The sequence below is a fragment of the Ambystoma mexicanum genome, chromosome 2p (assembly GCF_040938575.1).
Source record: "Ambystoma mexicanum isolate Mex_15411 chromosome 2p, UKY_AmexF1_1, whole genome shotgun sequence".
Lineage (NCBI taxonomy): Eukaryota > Metazoa > Chordata > Amphibia > Caudata > Ambystomatidae > Ambystoma > Ambystoma mexicanum.
Window position 1 is genome coordinate 117,445,647 of NC_090923.1, and position 14,504 is coordinate 117,460,150.

The 14,504-nt window shown below is 48.3% G+C and overlaps 1 protein-coding gene across 1 annotated transcript in view; it reads right to left on the reverse strand.

The window, feature by feature from the left end:
- Window positions 1–10,414: 10,414 nt before the first annotated feature.
- KBTBD12 (kelch repeat and BTB domain containing 12) overlaps window positions 10,415–14,504 on the reverse strand; it is a 1,008,581-nt gene continuing 1,004,491 nt past the window's right edge. Inside the window, exon 6 of the mRNA XM_069643368.1 lies at window positions 10,415–14,490. Coding sequence (XP_069499469.1) covers window positions 14,321–14,490 — 170 coding nt within the window. The 3' untranslated portion in view covers window positions 10,415–14,320. The remainder of the gene's footprint in view (window positions 14,491–14,504) is intronic.

The window sequence follows — 14,504 nt, forward strand, 5'->3', positions numbered from 1 at the left end:
TGACAACCACTGATTGAGTTCCTTTGCTGCTATGGAACCAGACTCATTCATCAATAAAGACATGGTTACAATGACAAGTGACTGAAGTTGGAAGATCAACATGGACCCCATATGTTTGTGTAGTTTGTGTCCTCTCCACTATCCACTATCTAATTTGTTGGCTGAAAGTACCACTCTATTAGATGTGCAGAAGGCTATTGTCAGTCTTCCTTCCTGTAAGGCTCCTGTACCAGATGGAGTCTCAGGTGCTTTGCATAAGCTCGCACCGGACACAAAGGCTCCCGTGTTGTTTAACCTATTCCATGCTATCCTGTCTACTAGAGTTCTCCCACCAATGTAGTCACTGTCGAACATTGTTCCAGTATACATAAAGGAAAACCAGGCTGACCCCTTCTGCTATAGACTCATTGCCCTTAGGGTGTATTAACAATCCTTGGGAAGTTTCTGGTGGTTAATTTGGGCAGTGTAGAGGAAGTGCCAAGCCCCCCTACCAGAAGTTCCGCCTTCATGTTGCCTATATGTTGGGAAGCGGAAAATGTGACATGCGCAGTACCAGTGAAGATGCCTATACCGCAAAGAATCCTTGAAACAAAATATCCATTGAGAAAACGCTATCTGCATTCACGAAGAATAATTGGTCTTCTGGAGAAGGTCCTGGAAGAAGTGTGAGGAAGAATAAGAAAGAAGTCTGGTGACGTCATGCGAAGAAGAACTAATGCACCCAGAAAAGACACAAATCAAGAAAGAATATAGACATTCTATAGGATTCGAGGATGAAGTATTGAAGTAAAGCAACATTTCGGGATCAAAATGAAGATTGCTTGTGCGAAGAAATACTGAAGAAATGCAAAGTCATTTTTATAATTGTACAGATGCTGTAACGCAAGTAGACAAAGTAATCCTGAGGCTGGCTATGTAGTCAATAGATTGCAGCGATGCGTCAATGTATATTCATAGGAAATATATAGAATCTGGATGTTCCACAATGCACTTTAGCAAACTTAAACCCCATGAATGGAAAGGGCTTGAAGTGTGGCACAGTTGAAAATAACTGATGGTGAAGTAGAATTCAAGAAAGGCTTGCTGGCCCAGTATCAAGAGTCGGGGCCGCCGTGAGCCTGGCTATCTGCTTGAAAAGCTACATGAACATGAGAAAGAAGCAAACTCCTGTTTGAGGTGTAATGGAAAAACACTGAAAGTGTCAAGAGTTGATAATTTAATAGTATTTTATGCAGTGAAGAGCTCGAAAACGTGGTCTCCAGTCACATGATCAAGATGGAAATTTGGGTCGAACTACACCGAAACCAGGAGATAAGGCCATGCCACACTCCCTTCTATTCTCAGAGACAGTAAGCCTCCACAAGGCCGAGTTCAAAGCCTTAATTGAAAGGCAGACTGCAGGAGTAATGATAAATGTTGGGCTAATTGGGTGGGGAGACATGACCAGGCCAAACCCCCCAGCACCTGTGGTAACCAGCTTGCGTACTGCTAGCAAGTGGAATATTTCAGAAGGGTACAAACGTGCCTACCAATTGTAGAGGGCCACGTATTAGAGAGCCATCCCTATAGTTTGTGTAACCAATACTGTGTCGTCTGTTAGTATGACACGGAAGATGACTTGCACTTGGGATGGACTTAGTTGTCCACCTGATATTAGAAACCCAATCACAACTTCTGACAGTATGGAATTTGTACCTAGATGTTCCCTTTAAGCCTATCACCTCCCCTAGTAGGTTTTCTTAGTTTGCCACGTAGGATGACATCAGTAGTGACACATTATTTGCATAAGACTGCTGTTTTATCATGTGATGCTTTGAGAGAAATTGAGCGAAACGTCTGTTGATGTTCGTTGTAACTCCCTGTTTTATATAATTGTTAATAAAACAGTACAGTGTTTTGCAAACCTGCTGAGTCGGTCTGATTATTGATGTATGAGTAAGTTCTGCATTCCCATCCATCTCTAAGTATTGGTACCTCGTCTTAAAGGGCCCCAGGTCCCGGGGGTTCAGTAGAGAGTAATAAGATAATGTTTGACTCATAATTGGGTTTTCGTAAGACCATGGGTACCACTGAGCAGTGCCTAAACCTATCCCTTGCCATTGACAAATACTATGAGGTCAAAGGGAGAGTCTTGTAGTTGGCATTCGTGGACCTATCAATGGCTTTCGATAAGATGAATAGACCCCTGCTGTTGTCAGTCCTTCACGGTTTGAACATAGCCATAAGTCTCTTAGATATCATCATGCAGCTATATTTCAATATTGAGGCTTGTATTACATTCAGGAAGATGGTGAAACAGGTACATTTAAGATCAGTGGATGCGTTATGGCCCCCCTACTATTCAACCATTACATTGATGGCCCGGAGACACATCTTTTAAGTGCATCTGTTGATGTCCCAACCTTCCTAGGTCGCAAAACACCCTGCCTAGAGTATGCAGATGATGTAGTACCAATGGGCAGGACACCTGAAGCCTTACAGGCACTTGTAAACTCCTATGTAGAATTCATGAAGTCCAGGTACATGACAGTGAACAGCTCTAAATCGTTGTATTGGTTTTTAATAGAAATAAGACAGCAAATCCAGCTATATCCATGGACACTGTAAATTTGAAAAGAGTGCATTCATTTCACTACCTAGGCATCAGATTCAGTGACACAAACACCTGGTTGGCCCATATCAATAAAACAACAACTTTGTTAAATCAATATAATGCCGGGTTATTGCGCTTCTCTTCTTCTCACGGAGGCGGAACAATTCCTCCAACAATTGAGGTATATCAGGCAAAGTCAGGCGGCATTGCACATTACGTGCTGGGAAATTTCCCATCCATGTTCTATTGCAGTATCTGAGTGGAAATCTTTGCCCTCCCAATTGGTTGTTTCCCTGGCGACGGCCACAGATATTTTATATTGCGAAAGCAGCACTCTTCCACTGATTATCAACTGCAGATGGGGAGCAGGTGCAAGTGGGTTTAGGTCACCTGGCCTAAGCCCCGCCCACCTTCTTAACCCTGCCTCTTCCTTTCTGCTCTTAGGTCAAGGGCGTCTCTCGCCCAGGCGTCCGAAGCGAAGGGCAGAAGAAGAAAAGGGCAATTCCTGTTTGGACCTATTCGGGCCAGGAGGACCCAGGGCCCGAACCCCTGCTCAGACAGCAGGCAAGTATGCACCAACATGTGTTTACTCCCTCTGACCCCACAGGCCATCCCCACCATCATCAGGCAACAGCAACATCAACTTCTCCGGTACTGGGGTGAGGAAAGGTGCTCCGTAGCCCACCCCCTTCCTAGTTCCTGTGATGTTAATGTGCACCCCTCCCCTGTCCCCTATGATGTCCTTGTGACCCCCCTCTTACCCCCTGCTTCTTTCTTGCCCCTCAACTCTCTTCTTCCCTCTTCCCTTCTCCCTTATTCTTTCTGCCACCCACCCCCTTCACATCTTTCACTATAGGAGTTGTCTTGATTCACTATTGTCTCACCATTACCGACCTTTTGCCAATGCATGGATTTGACCTCATGGACACATTGACTTGGTTTTTCACCTTCTCAACTCTCATGATGGACCTCCCCGGGATCTTGCACTCAGCGAATACTTGGACCTGCTTTCCCAGGGGGTTCATGGAAGGAACTCTGGGGCTTCTGGACGCCTCTGTCAGGATTCTGGGGAGATTAGCTTGGGCTCGGAGTATTGGCCATAGTGTCATAGTCTCCATGGTCAGATAGTCTCCTCTGTTTCTCGGGTGTGCTGTCCTGTCTTGGCACCGGCTCACTGACTGGTGGGTGGGCTTCTTTCCACAGGGTGGATGGCACTCTTCAGAAGTGCAATGTGTTCCTTGTCACTGTCTCATGGTCTCTCCTTCCTGTCACCATTTCATAGTCATTGTCCATGATCATCCAGGGTGGTGGATCATAGGACAGGGCCAGCTTTTTTGGGGGTGACCGGTTCTTTACCAATACCATGTCCCCTGGGGTCAGGTTGTTGGGAGAGCCCAGCAAGCCCTACTCACTTTGTCATTCCTGGCTTATCAGTACTTTTCAACCTACTCATTATCTACATCCGGTGTTGTCCAGCTGGGGTGTAAAGGGAGCTCCACTTGTATGGGAGTTCTGAACATGAGGGCTGCGGGGCATACATGGGTCGAGGAGTGGGACGTCTGATGGTAGGCTCGGAGGAACCTGTACACCTCAGGCAGCCACAGGACTTGTTGCTCTTTTGCAATGCGAATCACTTTTCTCAGCGGCGCTATGAAACGCGCAGCATCTCCATTGGCTTGGGGCCAGCAGGGGGTAATTCTGTGGTGTTGTTTGTTCAAGTTGTCTAGAAACCTCTGCAGTTCTCGTCTCGTGAATCGAGGACCATTGTCACTCTTAATCTTGTTGGGTATACCATGTGCAGCGAACATCTTTTGGAGCGCAGTGATGACTGATGTGGCATCAATGGACCTTACTGGATCGACCTCGGGATACCTTCCGAACTCGTCCACAGCTACTAGTAAGTATGCTTCATTGGTGACCGAGCAGAAATCAATGCTGATCGCGTCAACCTCTGCTGGCTGCGTGGGGGACTCAAGATCGGCTCCGGGTGCCCTTGTTGTTGGGTCACTTGACATGCTGCTCAGGATCCCACAAGCGCCACCACTTCCTGCTGCATGTTTGGTATCCACACCTGTGATTTCAAGAATGTCTGCGTTTTGATGATGCCCTGATAGCCTTTGTTGGCCAAAGGCAGTGCTCACTCTTCCAGCGTTGTTGGCAAGACTATGCAATGCCCCTTCAGTATGACCCACTCTGGGGAGAACAAGAGTTTGTGGTGTACTCCAAAAAGGCCTGTCCCTAGGCTACTGTTGTTCGATGTGTTGTTGCTGCCAGACAGTTCTTCCAGTCACCAGACAGGATAGGATCCTTTTAAAGTTGAAGACACAGGTCCAGCGTTGTCTCACAGTGGATCTCTTTGAGTTTCATGTGCTATGGATGGGTGCACATGACCACGTGGCAGACATGTTCATCTGTTTCCCCTGTTACCTCTTGTTCTCCCATGGTCGCTGGCTGTGGGAGCTTGGACAAGTAGTCAGCCTGGTTGTCTCCTCCGGGCCGTTAGAGCACTTCAATATCGAAGGGTTGTAGCTGAAGCATCCAAAGTTCAAGTCTTGCCAGAGCATGCAGGGCAGAGCCCTTGAAGATTGGCACCACTGGCTTATGATCTGCATACACTGTTGCATGGTGTCCCAGGAGGTACATTTGAAAATGTCGGCACCCACACAGGATGGTAAGCACTTCCCGCTCAATCTGCGCATAGTTCTACTCCGTTCTGGTCAGTGCCCGGCTGGCAAAAGCAATGGGGTGTGTGGTTCCTTCTATTTTAGGACAGCTCCTAGTCCCACTGGATTAGCATCCACTAGTAGTTCAGTCTTCCAGGCAGTGTTGAAAAATGCCATTGTGGTGTTGCTCGTAAGGGAGTCCCTCATTCGCTGGAATGCTTCAATGTGCTCTTGTCCCCATGTCCGCAGCGCATCCTTCTTGGTCAGTTCTTGGAGTGGGGTTGCGACCATCCCCAGGTCAGGTGTAAACCAGCTGCAGTAAGTAGCCATTCCCATAAAGCTACAGGCCTCTATTGCGGTAATTGGCGGCTTGGCATTCTTAGCATCCGCAACTTTGGTTGGGTCGGTGGAGGCACTGTTTGCGTTGAATACATAGCCAAAAAATGACAGCTCTGGTTTGTCAAACTCACGTTTCTTGGCGTGCAAGGTCAGTCCCGACTCTTCTAGTCATTTCAGCACTGCGGCCGGGCGTGTGTTGTATTAGTCCTCTGAGGTACCGTATACTAGGATGTCATCGGTGATATTCATGGCGCTGGGCAAGTCCTGCAGTACCTTGCAGATCTCATTTTGAAAGACCATTCGGCCACCAACAAAATGCCAAAATTGAGCTTATGGTACCTTCGAGCTTCAGGTGTGATGAGAATGTTGTTCTATATCTCGACTTCTTGGCTAACCTGATCTGGTGGTAGCCGGACCGAAGGTCCAGTTGCTGAACTCTGTGGCTCCAGTTAAATCGACAATCAACTTGTCTATGGTAGGAGGTATATGTCGCTCTTGTCCAATTGCCTGGTTGGGGCGCCTCATGTCAATACATATTCGTACGGCCTGCATCCATGACATACATTCTGGTTTGGCATGCTTCACCGTTGTATGCAACGTCGGATTCGAATTACCCCTTTACAGGGAGAGGCTTTTTGCTGGCATACACATAGAGCCAGGTGGTCTTGTGTTGTAGCAGGGGGCTACTTGGTACAGTCTTGATCTTGTTCATGGGCATGACGTTCCCAGTGGCCCCAGTGTCAATGACCATTCTTGAGGGCATGCTGTTCACTAGCACCATGCATGTCGGTTGGGTCCTGAATTTTGTCTTCTTGGTGCCTTTGTGCGATTCCACTGCTGATATGAGGTGCACCTGCTCACTGCTCTCCTCCAGTGTTGTATGTGCTGTTCTGGAGATAACTCATCCTCCGACTGTTAACTGACATCGCTGTCACTCTCACTGGTGTCATGATATGATATTTTAATTAATTAATTAATTTATATAGTGCTCAAAACCCGGAGGTATCTAGGCGCTTATGCTTAAGAGATTGGTTACAGTGCTTTGGGTTACAGATATGAAGCACAAGAGGTCATTACATCAACGGGGAACGTATAGAGGTAATACATCACACGCAAAGTGCAGAAAAGTGTTCCGATATGCAGATACATGGTACCTAACCCCATGTTGCAGGGCGGCAACAGTATACAAATGCAAAAGTCAATTCGGTGGCAGATACATGAGGCCTCATCACGAGTTTGGTGGTAGCCCTTAAATGCAGCGGTAACGCTATTACCGCCGCATTTAAAGGTCCACCAAATCACGGGCTTGGCGGATTTGCCCCCAGCTCTGTTGACAGCTTTTGCTGATTTTCAGCGTTATTACCACCACGGCCCAACAGGGAATTCCTGAATGGCCCAATGGGGAATGGGAACTTACCATTCCGCCAAACCCGTGATCCGGTGCTAATAGCGCCGGGGGGTTTGGCAGTAACGCTAATAGCCCCGGCAGTTTCACCACCAGGGTTACCGCCCAACTCGTGACGAGGCCCATGGAGTCTAACGCCATGTTGCAGGGCGGCAGCAGTATACAAATGCAAAAGTCAATTTGGCGGCAGATACATGGTGCCTAACCCCATGTTGCAGGGGGGCAACAGCATACAAATGCAAAAGTCAATTAGGCCGGCAGATACATGGTGCTAACCTCATATTGCAGGGCGGCAACAGCTAACCCCATGTTGCAGGGCAGCAGCAGCATACAAATGCAAACATACAACTGCAAAAAGTCGATTAGGCGGCAGATACATGTGCCAAACCCCATGTTGCAATTAGGCAGCAGATACATGGTGCCTTACCCCATGTTGCAGGGCGGCAACAGCATACAAATGCAAAAGTCAGTAAGCAGCAGATACATGGTGCCTAACCCCATGTTGCAGGGCGGCAACAGCATACAAATGCAAAAGTCAGTTAGGCGGCAGATACATGGTGCCTAACCCCATGTTGCAGGGCGGCAGCAGCATACAAATGCAAAAGTCAATTAGGCGGCAGATACATGGTGCTAACCCCATATTGCTTGGCGGCAACAGCTAACCCCATGTTGCAGGGCGGCAGCAGCATACACATGCAAACATACAAATGCAAAAAGTAAATTAGGCGGCAGATACATGGTGCCTAACCGCATAATGCAGGGCGGCAGCAGCATACAAATGCAAAAAGTCGATTAGGTGGCAGATACATGGTGCTAACCCCATATTGCAGGGCGGCAACAGTGTACAAATGCAAAAGTCAATTTGGCGGCAGATACATGGAGTCTAACACCATGTTGCAGGGCGGCAGCAGCATACAAATGCAAAAGTCAATTAGGCGGCAGATACATGGTGCTAACCCCATATTGCAGGGCGGCAACAGCTAACCCCATGTTGCAGGGCGGCAGCAGCATACACATGCAAACATACAAATGCAAAAAGTAAATTAGGCGGCAGATGCATGGTGCCTAACCGCATAATGCAGGGCGGCAGCAGCATACAAATGCAAAAAGTCGATTAGGTGGCAGATACATGTGCCTAACCCCATGTTGCAGGGTGGCAACAGCATACAAATGCAAAAGTCGTTAGGCAACAGATACATGGTGCCTAACCTCATGTTGCAGGGCGGCAACAGCATACAAATGCAAAAGTCAGTAAGCAGCAGATACAAGGTGCCTAACCCCATGTTGCAGGGCGGCAACAACATACAAATGCAAAAGTCAGTTAGGCGGCAGATACATGGTGCCTAACCCCATGTTGCAGGGCGGCAGCAGTATACAAATGCAAAAGTCAATTTGGCGGCAGATACATGGAGTCTAACGCCATGTTGCAGGGCGGCAGCAGCATACAAATGCAAAAATCAGTTAGGCGGCAGATACATGGTCCCTAACCCCAAGTTGCAGGGCGGCAACAGTATACAAATGCAAAAGTCAATTTGGCGGCAGATACATTGAGTCTAACGCCATGTTGCAGGGCGGCAGCAGCATACACATGCAAACATACAAATGCAAAAAGTAAATTAGGCGGCAGATACATGGTGCCTAACTGCATAATGCAGGGCGGCAGCAGCATACAAATGCAAAAAGTCGATTAGGCGGCAGATACATGGTCCCTAACCCCAAGTTGCAGGGCGGCAACAGCATGCAAATGCAAAAGTCAATTTGGCGGCAGATACATGGAGTCTAACGCCATGTTGCAGGGCGGCAGCAGCATACAAATGCAAAAGTCAATTAGGCGGCAGATACATGGTGCTAACCCCATATTGCTTGGCGGCAACAGCTAACCCCATGTTGCAGGGCAGTAGCAGCATACACATGCAAACATACAAATGCAAAAAGTAAATTAGGCGGCAGATACATGGTGCCTAACCGCATAATGCAGGGCGGCAGCAGCATACAAATGCAAAAAGTCGATTAGGCGGCAGATACATGGTCCCTAACCCCAAGTTGCAGGGCGGCAACAGCATACAAATGCAAAAGTCAGTTAGGCTGCAGATGCATGGTGCCTAACCCCATGTTGGAGGGCGGCAACAGCATACAAATGCAAATGTCAGTTAGGCAGCAGATACATGGTACCTAACCCCATGTTGCAGGGCGGCAACAGCATGCAAATGCAGACGTCATCACACCATCACAGGCGACCAAGGAGGGGTGGGGGGCACACACCAGCAACACAAGTGACCAAGAGGGGCTGGGTGGCACACACCAGCATCACAGGCGACCAAGTGGGGGTGGAGGGCACACACCAGCATCACAGGTGACCAATGGGGGATGGGGGGCACACACCAGCATCATAGGCGACCAAGAGGGGTGGGGGACACACACCAGCTTCACAGGCGATCAAGGGGGGTGGGAGGCACACACCAGCATCATAGGCGACCAAGAGGGGTGGGGGACACACACCAGCTTCACAGGCGATCAAGGGGGGTGGGAGGCACACACCAGCATCAGAGGTGACCAAGGGCGTGTGGGGGGCACACACCAGCATCACAGGTGACTAAGGTGGGAAGCATACCTGAAGCGGACAGAAAGCACACAGGGGCCTTAGAAGTGGGCCTTTGTACATTGGGCCGGCCCCCAGCCTCCTGGTCCTACCGATTGGCTGATGAAGTCAGGGTAGCCAATGGTGGGGGACCGGGAAGGCTATGCAGGCAGCATCAAAAAGCATGCAGCCATCTTGGAAGGATGGTGAGGGCAGCTCTAAGTATGCAAAGTCCCATTATTATGAGCAGAAAAACGGCCCACACGCAGCACAATCACTCAATTAACACGTGCTTAAGAACACGTGCAAAATTACAATTACAGCTGTGGTTTCATGTAAGCACAAACGAAATGCCCAAAGACAACAAGGAAAGTACTTTTCCTTATTCAGGATGATGCAAGCGGTCTGTGGTGTAGTTAGGGGCCACAAGGCTTACCTACATTATGGAGTGCAGCTGGAGAAGAAAGCCGCGAGTGCAGAACAGCTGATTGCAGTGGAAAGTGATGCACACAGAGAGCTCGAGTAGTGATGAATACAGGAAGCGAGGTGGAGAAGTGATGTTCCTGGGGCTAGAAGTGGGCCTTTGTACACTGGGCTGGCTCCCGCCTTCCGGTCCCACCGATTGGCTGATGAAGTCAGGGTTGCCAATGGTGGGGGACCAAGGAAGGCTATGCAGGCAGCATCAAAAAGCATGCAGCCATTTTGGAAGGTGGTGAGGGCTGCGCCAAGCATGCAAAAGTCCCATTATTATGAGAAGAAAAATGACCCACATGCATCACAATCACTCAAATAACACGTGCTTAAGAACATGTGCTAAATTACAATTACGGCTGCTGTTTCATGTAAGCATATGATAGTTTATTTATATAGCGCCCATACACAATGTGCCCTCAAAGCGCCTCAAGGCAAGGGAGAGAACAAGGGAACATACAATGACATTCTTACAGGCCATGAACAACAAGAATGTGAAATTAACTATCATACTTGGACTGGCGACATTTCAGATAGTGCTGGATCACACCCCACCGTTCTCGCTTTTCCTCTGCAATTTACCTGGTAGCTTGGATTCGGCTTTCGGGTCTCTCTCAAGTGAGTTTGCGTGGTTCTCGCCCAAGTCTGGGGCTGCATCATACTCTAAGGCAAAATGGTTTATTTTGCAACATTTCCAGCATGTTGGAGCGATGGCTTGGCACTGCTCTTCCTTGTGCCACGCTCCTCTGCATCATTTGCACGACTGCTGTGTCCATAGCAGGCGCATTGGCATGGCAGAAGTTCTTCTGCAGGGGCATCCTTTTGCTTTGATTGCAGCAATGTTGGCAGTTGGGTGATCCATGTCAATCGACAGGTGGCTCATAGTGTCCTTTCTCTTTGACGTCCAATCTCCAGGATTCACTCGAGGGATAAGTTCCTCTCTGATAGATTGTCTCTCCTGAGTTTCTCGAACGAGATTCCGTGAATGACTTGTCTTACCGAGAAATCTTCATTGGGAAATTTGCATCCAATCGCTAATTCACAGATTCTTGTGTTGAAGTCATCAATTGACTCAGAGGTTTGCTGTCTCACTAGGCTTAGCTGGAACATCTCGTAATCTGGGTTCAGTTGGGGTCTGAATTTGCTGCTGAGCGCTGCTGTTGCTGATTGAAAGTCATTGTCCAGACCTCTGTTAGGTAGGGTGTTGAACAACCGCAGGGCTAACGTTCCCAGATTCAGAATGAGCCGTGTGTGTTTCCCTTCATCTACTGCAATTTTCTTTGACTTGAGATGGAGCTCAAATTGCTGAAACCACAGCTCCCACCGGAGAGTGGCACCTTCCGTCTAGTGGTCGAAAGGCTTCATAAATGAGCCTTGTTATGAGTCTTGCCATGTGTTCCTTCCTGCGCGTGACTCCTGCCGTCCTGCTGGCTCCGCTGGGGAGCCGTGGGCATTCCCACGGTCTGATGGTGGCTGCTGCCTGTCTGACATCCTTCTGTGGTGGAAGGCGAGTTCCTGGTTTCCTTCTGTGCCTTACTCACTGTCAGTTGTTGCTGCCCTCCATGAGTTAGTTGGCAGAGGCCGCGCTGGGCTCTACCCAGCTAGTGCTTGCTCCTCTTCCACTAGTTTTATGCATCTGCCGGTGAGCACCATGGTGGGATCCACTCTAAGGTTGGACGTGTGTTGTGTTTTGTACAGAGAGCTCTATGCAGCCAGCCACTTCATGTAGGGGCCCCACAATTTTCACCGACTTTATATAATGTCCAGAGGCTGGAGTAGCCTTCACCCTTGCACGCGCTCACCTGAGGATATATATATATATAGTGCCAGGCCTGTCTCTTTAGCTTTATGCCCTTTCGCTGTGTCTTTGGGTGGATTGAGCAACCACGTGACATGAGGGGGTGCTGCTGGTATTGCTTGCGGCGGTGGGCCAGCTCCCGATGCTGCGTTGTGCCTCGAGCAATCGGTTTGTTTCCCCTGACTAGAAGTGCTGCTCGCGCGCTCGGCGCAGCAGCAAGGATCACAGCGGGAGCAGCCAGCACGCTGTGGGATTCACAGCTGCGGCCGAGGGTTCAAGCCCCGTCATGGCGCTTCAACCACCTTTCCTCTACACCACAATTGAGAGCCCTCCCTTTGCCCTGGCCTATCAATTTGACGGGTTCGCCATGGCCATTATTTCTTAGTGTTAAGGGGCGCCTGTGAGCTTCAATATTAATTAGGCATTTATCTATGAAAGTGAAGTGAGCTGCCATAAAATTCTGGAAGGGGAGAAACATTCTAAAAGTCAACATGCACGGAAAGCTGACGAGAGAGGAGTAAACGTCTGAATGTCTATGTGTGTGTGTGTAGCACCATGAAGGGAAGGGGCTGACATTTGAAATGTAATTGTGCAACATCCCAAAAGAAGGGGAGCACTTCCTAAATGATAATATGTGCTTTATTCTAAATGGATGCGCGGCACTCATTAACAGAGGCTGCACAGCATTATAAAGAGAATTCAGTGTCATGAACGTGAAGTGAGATTATAAAACACACATTCACCCCATTGGGGCATCTTGACGCGCCAACACATGTTTATTACTCAATGGTACTCATTTTATCAACCTCCGAAGGACGAAGTAGGCTGCCAGGATTCGAACCAGCGACCATGAGGTCAAACCCAGATCCCTATGGTGTGGTCATTAGTTCACTCAGCCACAGCAGCTACATTGTAAAAGTGAAGACACACAGCCATCTAAATGGCACAGAGTGACCTTTTTAAACGGCATATATGAAGCATTCGAAAAAAAGAGGTGCACGTTTTAAAAGGTACCATGGACAGCATTTTGAAACGAAGCGAGTGGCCTTTTTAGAGTAAACAAGCACAGTATTGTAGAGAGAGGGGTGCAACATTCCATAAATGTGCTAGCTGAGCATTCTGCAGGAGTGGGTCCCACATTCTAAAAGTGAACAGGCTTTGCATTCTAAAGGAAGTGGAGAGACATTCCAAAAGTGAATATGCACATTATTGTAATGAGGGTGAAATTGGAGAACAGGGACAGCATTCTAAAGAGAGGCAAGTGCCATTTGAAGGCGGACCATGCACAGCATTCTTAAAGGAGGAGAGCGGCCGTAAAGTAAGCAAGCACAGTATTGTAGAGAGAGGGGTGCAACATTCCATAAATGTGCCTTCTGAGCATTCTGCAGGAGGGGGAGCCACATTCTAAAAGTGAACAGGCTTTGCATTCTAAAGGAAGTGGAGAGGGATTCCAAAAGTGAATGTGCACAGTATAGTAATGAGGGGTGAAATAGGTGAACAGGCACAGCATTTCATAGAGAGGCGAGTGCCATTTGAAGGAGGCCATACACAGCATTCTTAAAGGAGGAGAGCAGCCTTCTTAAAGTAAGCAAGCACAGTATTGTAGAGAGAGAGGCTTTGCATTCTAAAGGAAGTAGAGAAACATTCCAAAGTGAATATGCACAGCATTGTAATGAGGGGTGAAATAGTTGAACAGGCACAGAGGGAGGGTACAACATTCCATAGGCGCGTCTGTTGAGCATTCTGCAGGAAGGGGAGCAACATTCTAATAATGAATGGATGCAACATTTTGAAGGAAGGGGAGAAAGAGCCTGAAAATGAACAGGCATAGAATTCTTAAAGAGGGCAGTGTCTTTCCAGAAGTAAGCAGGCACAGCAATCATAAGAAAAGGTAGTGGGATTCCAAAAGTCACCATTTCCCACATTCTTAATAGGCAGACAATCCAAAAGGGTTGGTTGGCATTGTAACAGTGGACCTGCGGGCCACTATAAAGAAGGGCAGCAGCATTCCAAAAGGGACTTATGGGTACAATTCTCAAGGGAGGAGAGAAAGGTGTTTTAAAAGCAAACATGTACAGCATTCCAAGGGTTGGAGAGTTCCTCTGTAAAAGTGAGCATTGGACAATTGTTAAGGATATGGAAAGTGGTGTGGCTACAGAAATGTATACGGTGCAGCTAAAGGAGAGCTTCGTTGAAGAACGTTCCAATGGAAGTGAATGGCCTTTTATCATTCAAATGGTAAAAAGATACAGAAAGCAGATAAAAATCTACGGAGCCACAAAGCTTGCAAATAAATGCAGAAAGCTGGAGAAACCCTAATTCTGTTCTCTAATGTCCTGGCAGGCTGGCACAGTCCAGTTCCTTGCTCGAGGAGGGACCGCCAAGAGCTCAGTTCCCACATCTATTTCCTGACAGAGAGGAGCTCTGCACCGATGCATTGTATGAACAGAGCAGGAACAGCCCATGCTTTCCCTCACTGAGCCACTAAGTCTGAAGGCGGAGGGATCAGGTCTCGGGGGTTCATCTTGGCAACGAGGCAGACATCATAGCTGTCGTGCATCAGAACCTTCACGGCAGCCACGTTCCACTGGTTCTCCCACGTGTCTAGCTCCAGGATGTCTTTCATGATGACCTCGTGGCGGTCTGAAACAAAGAAA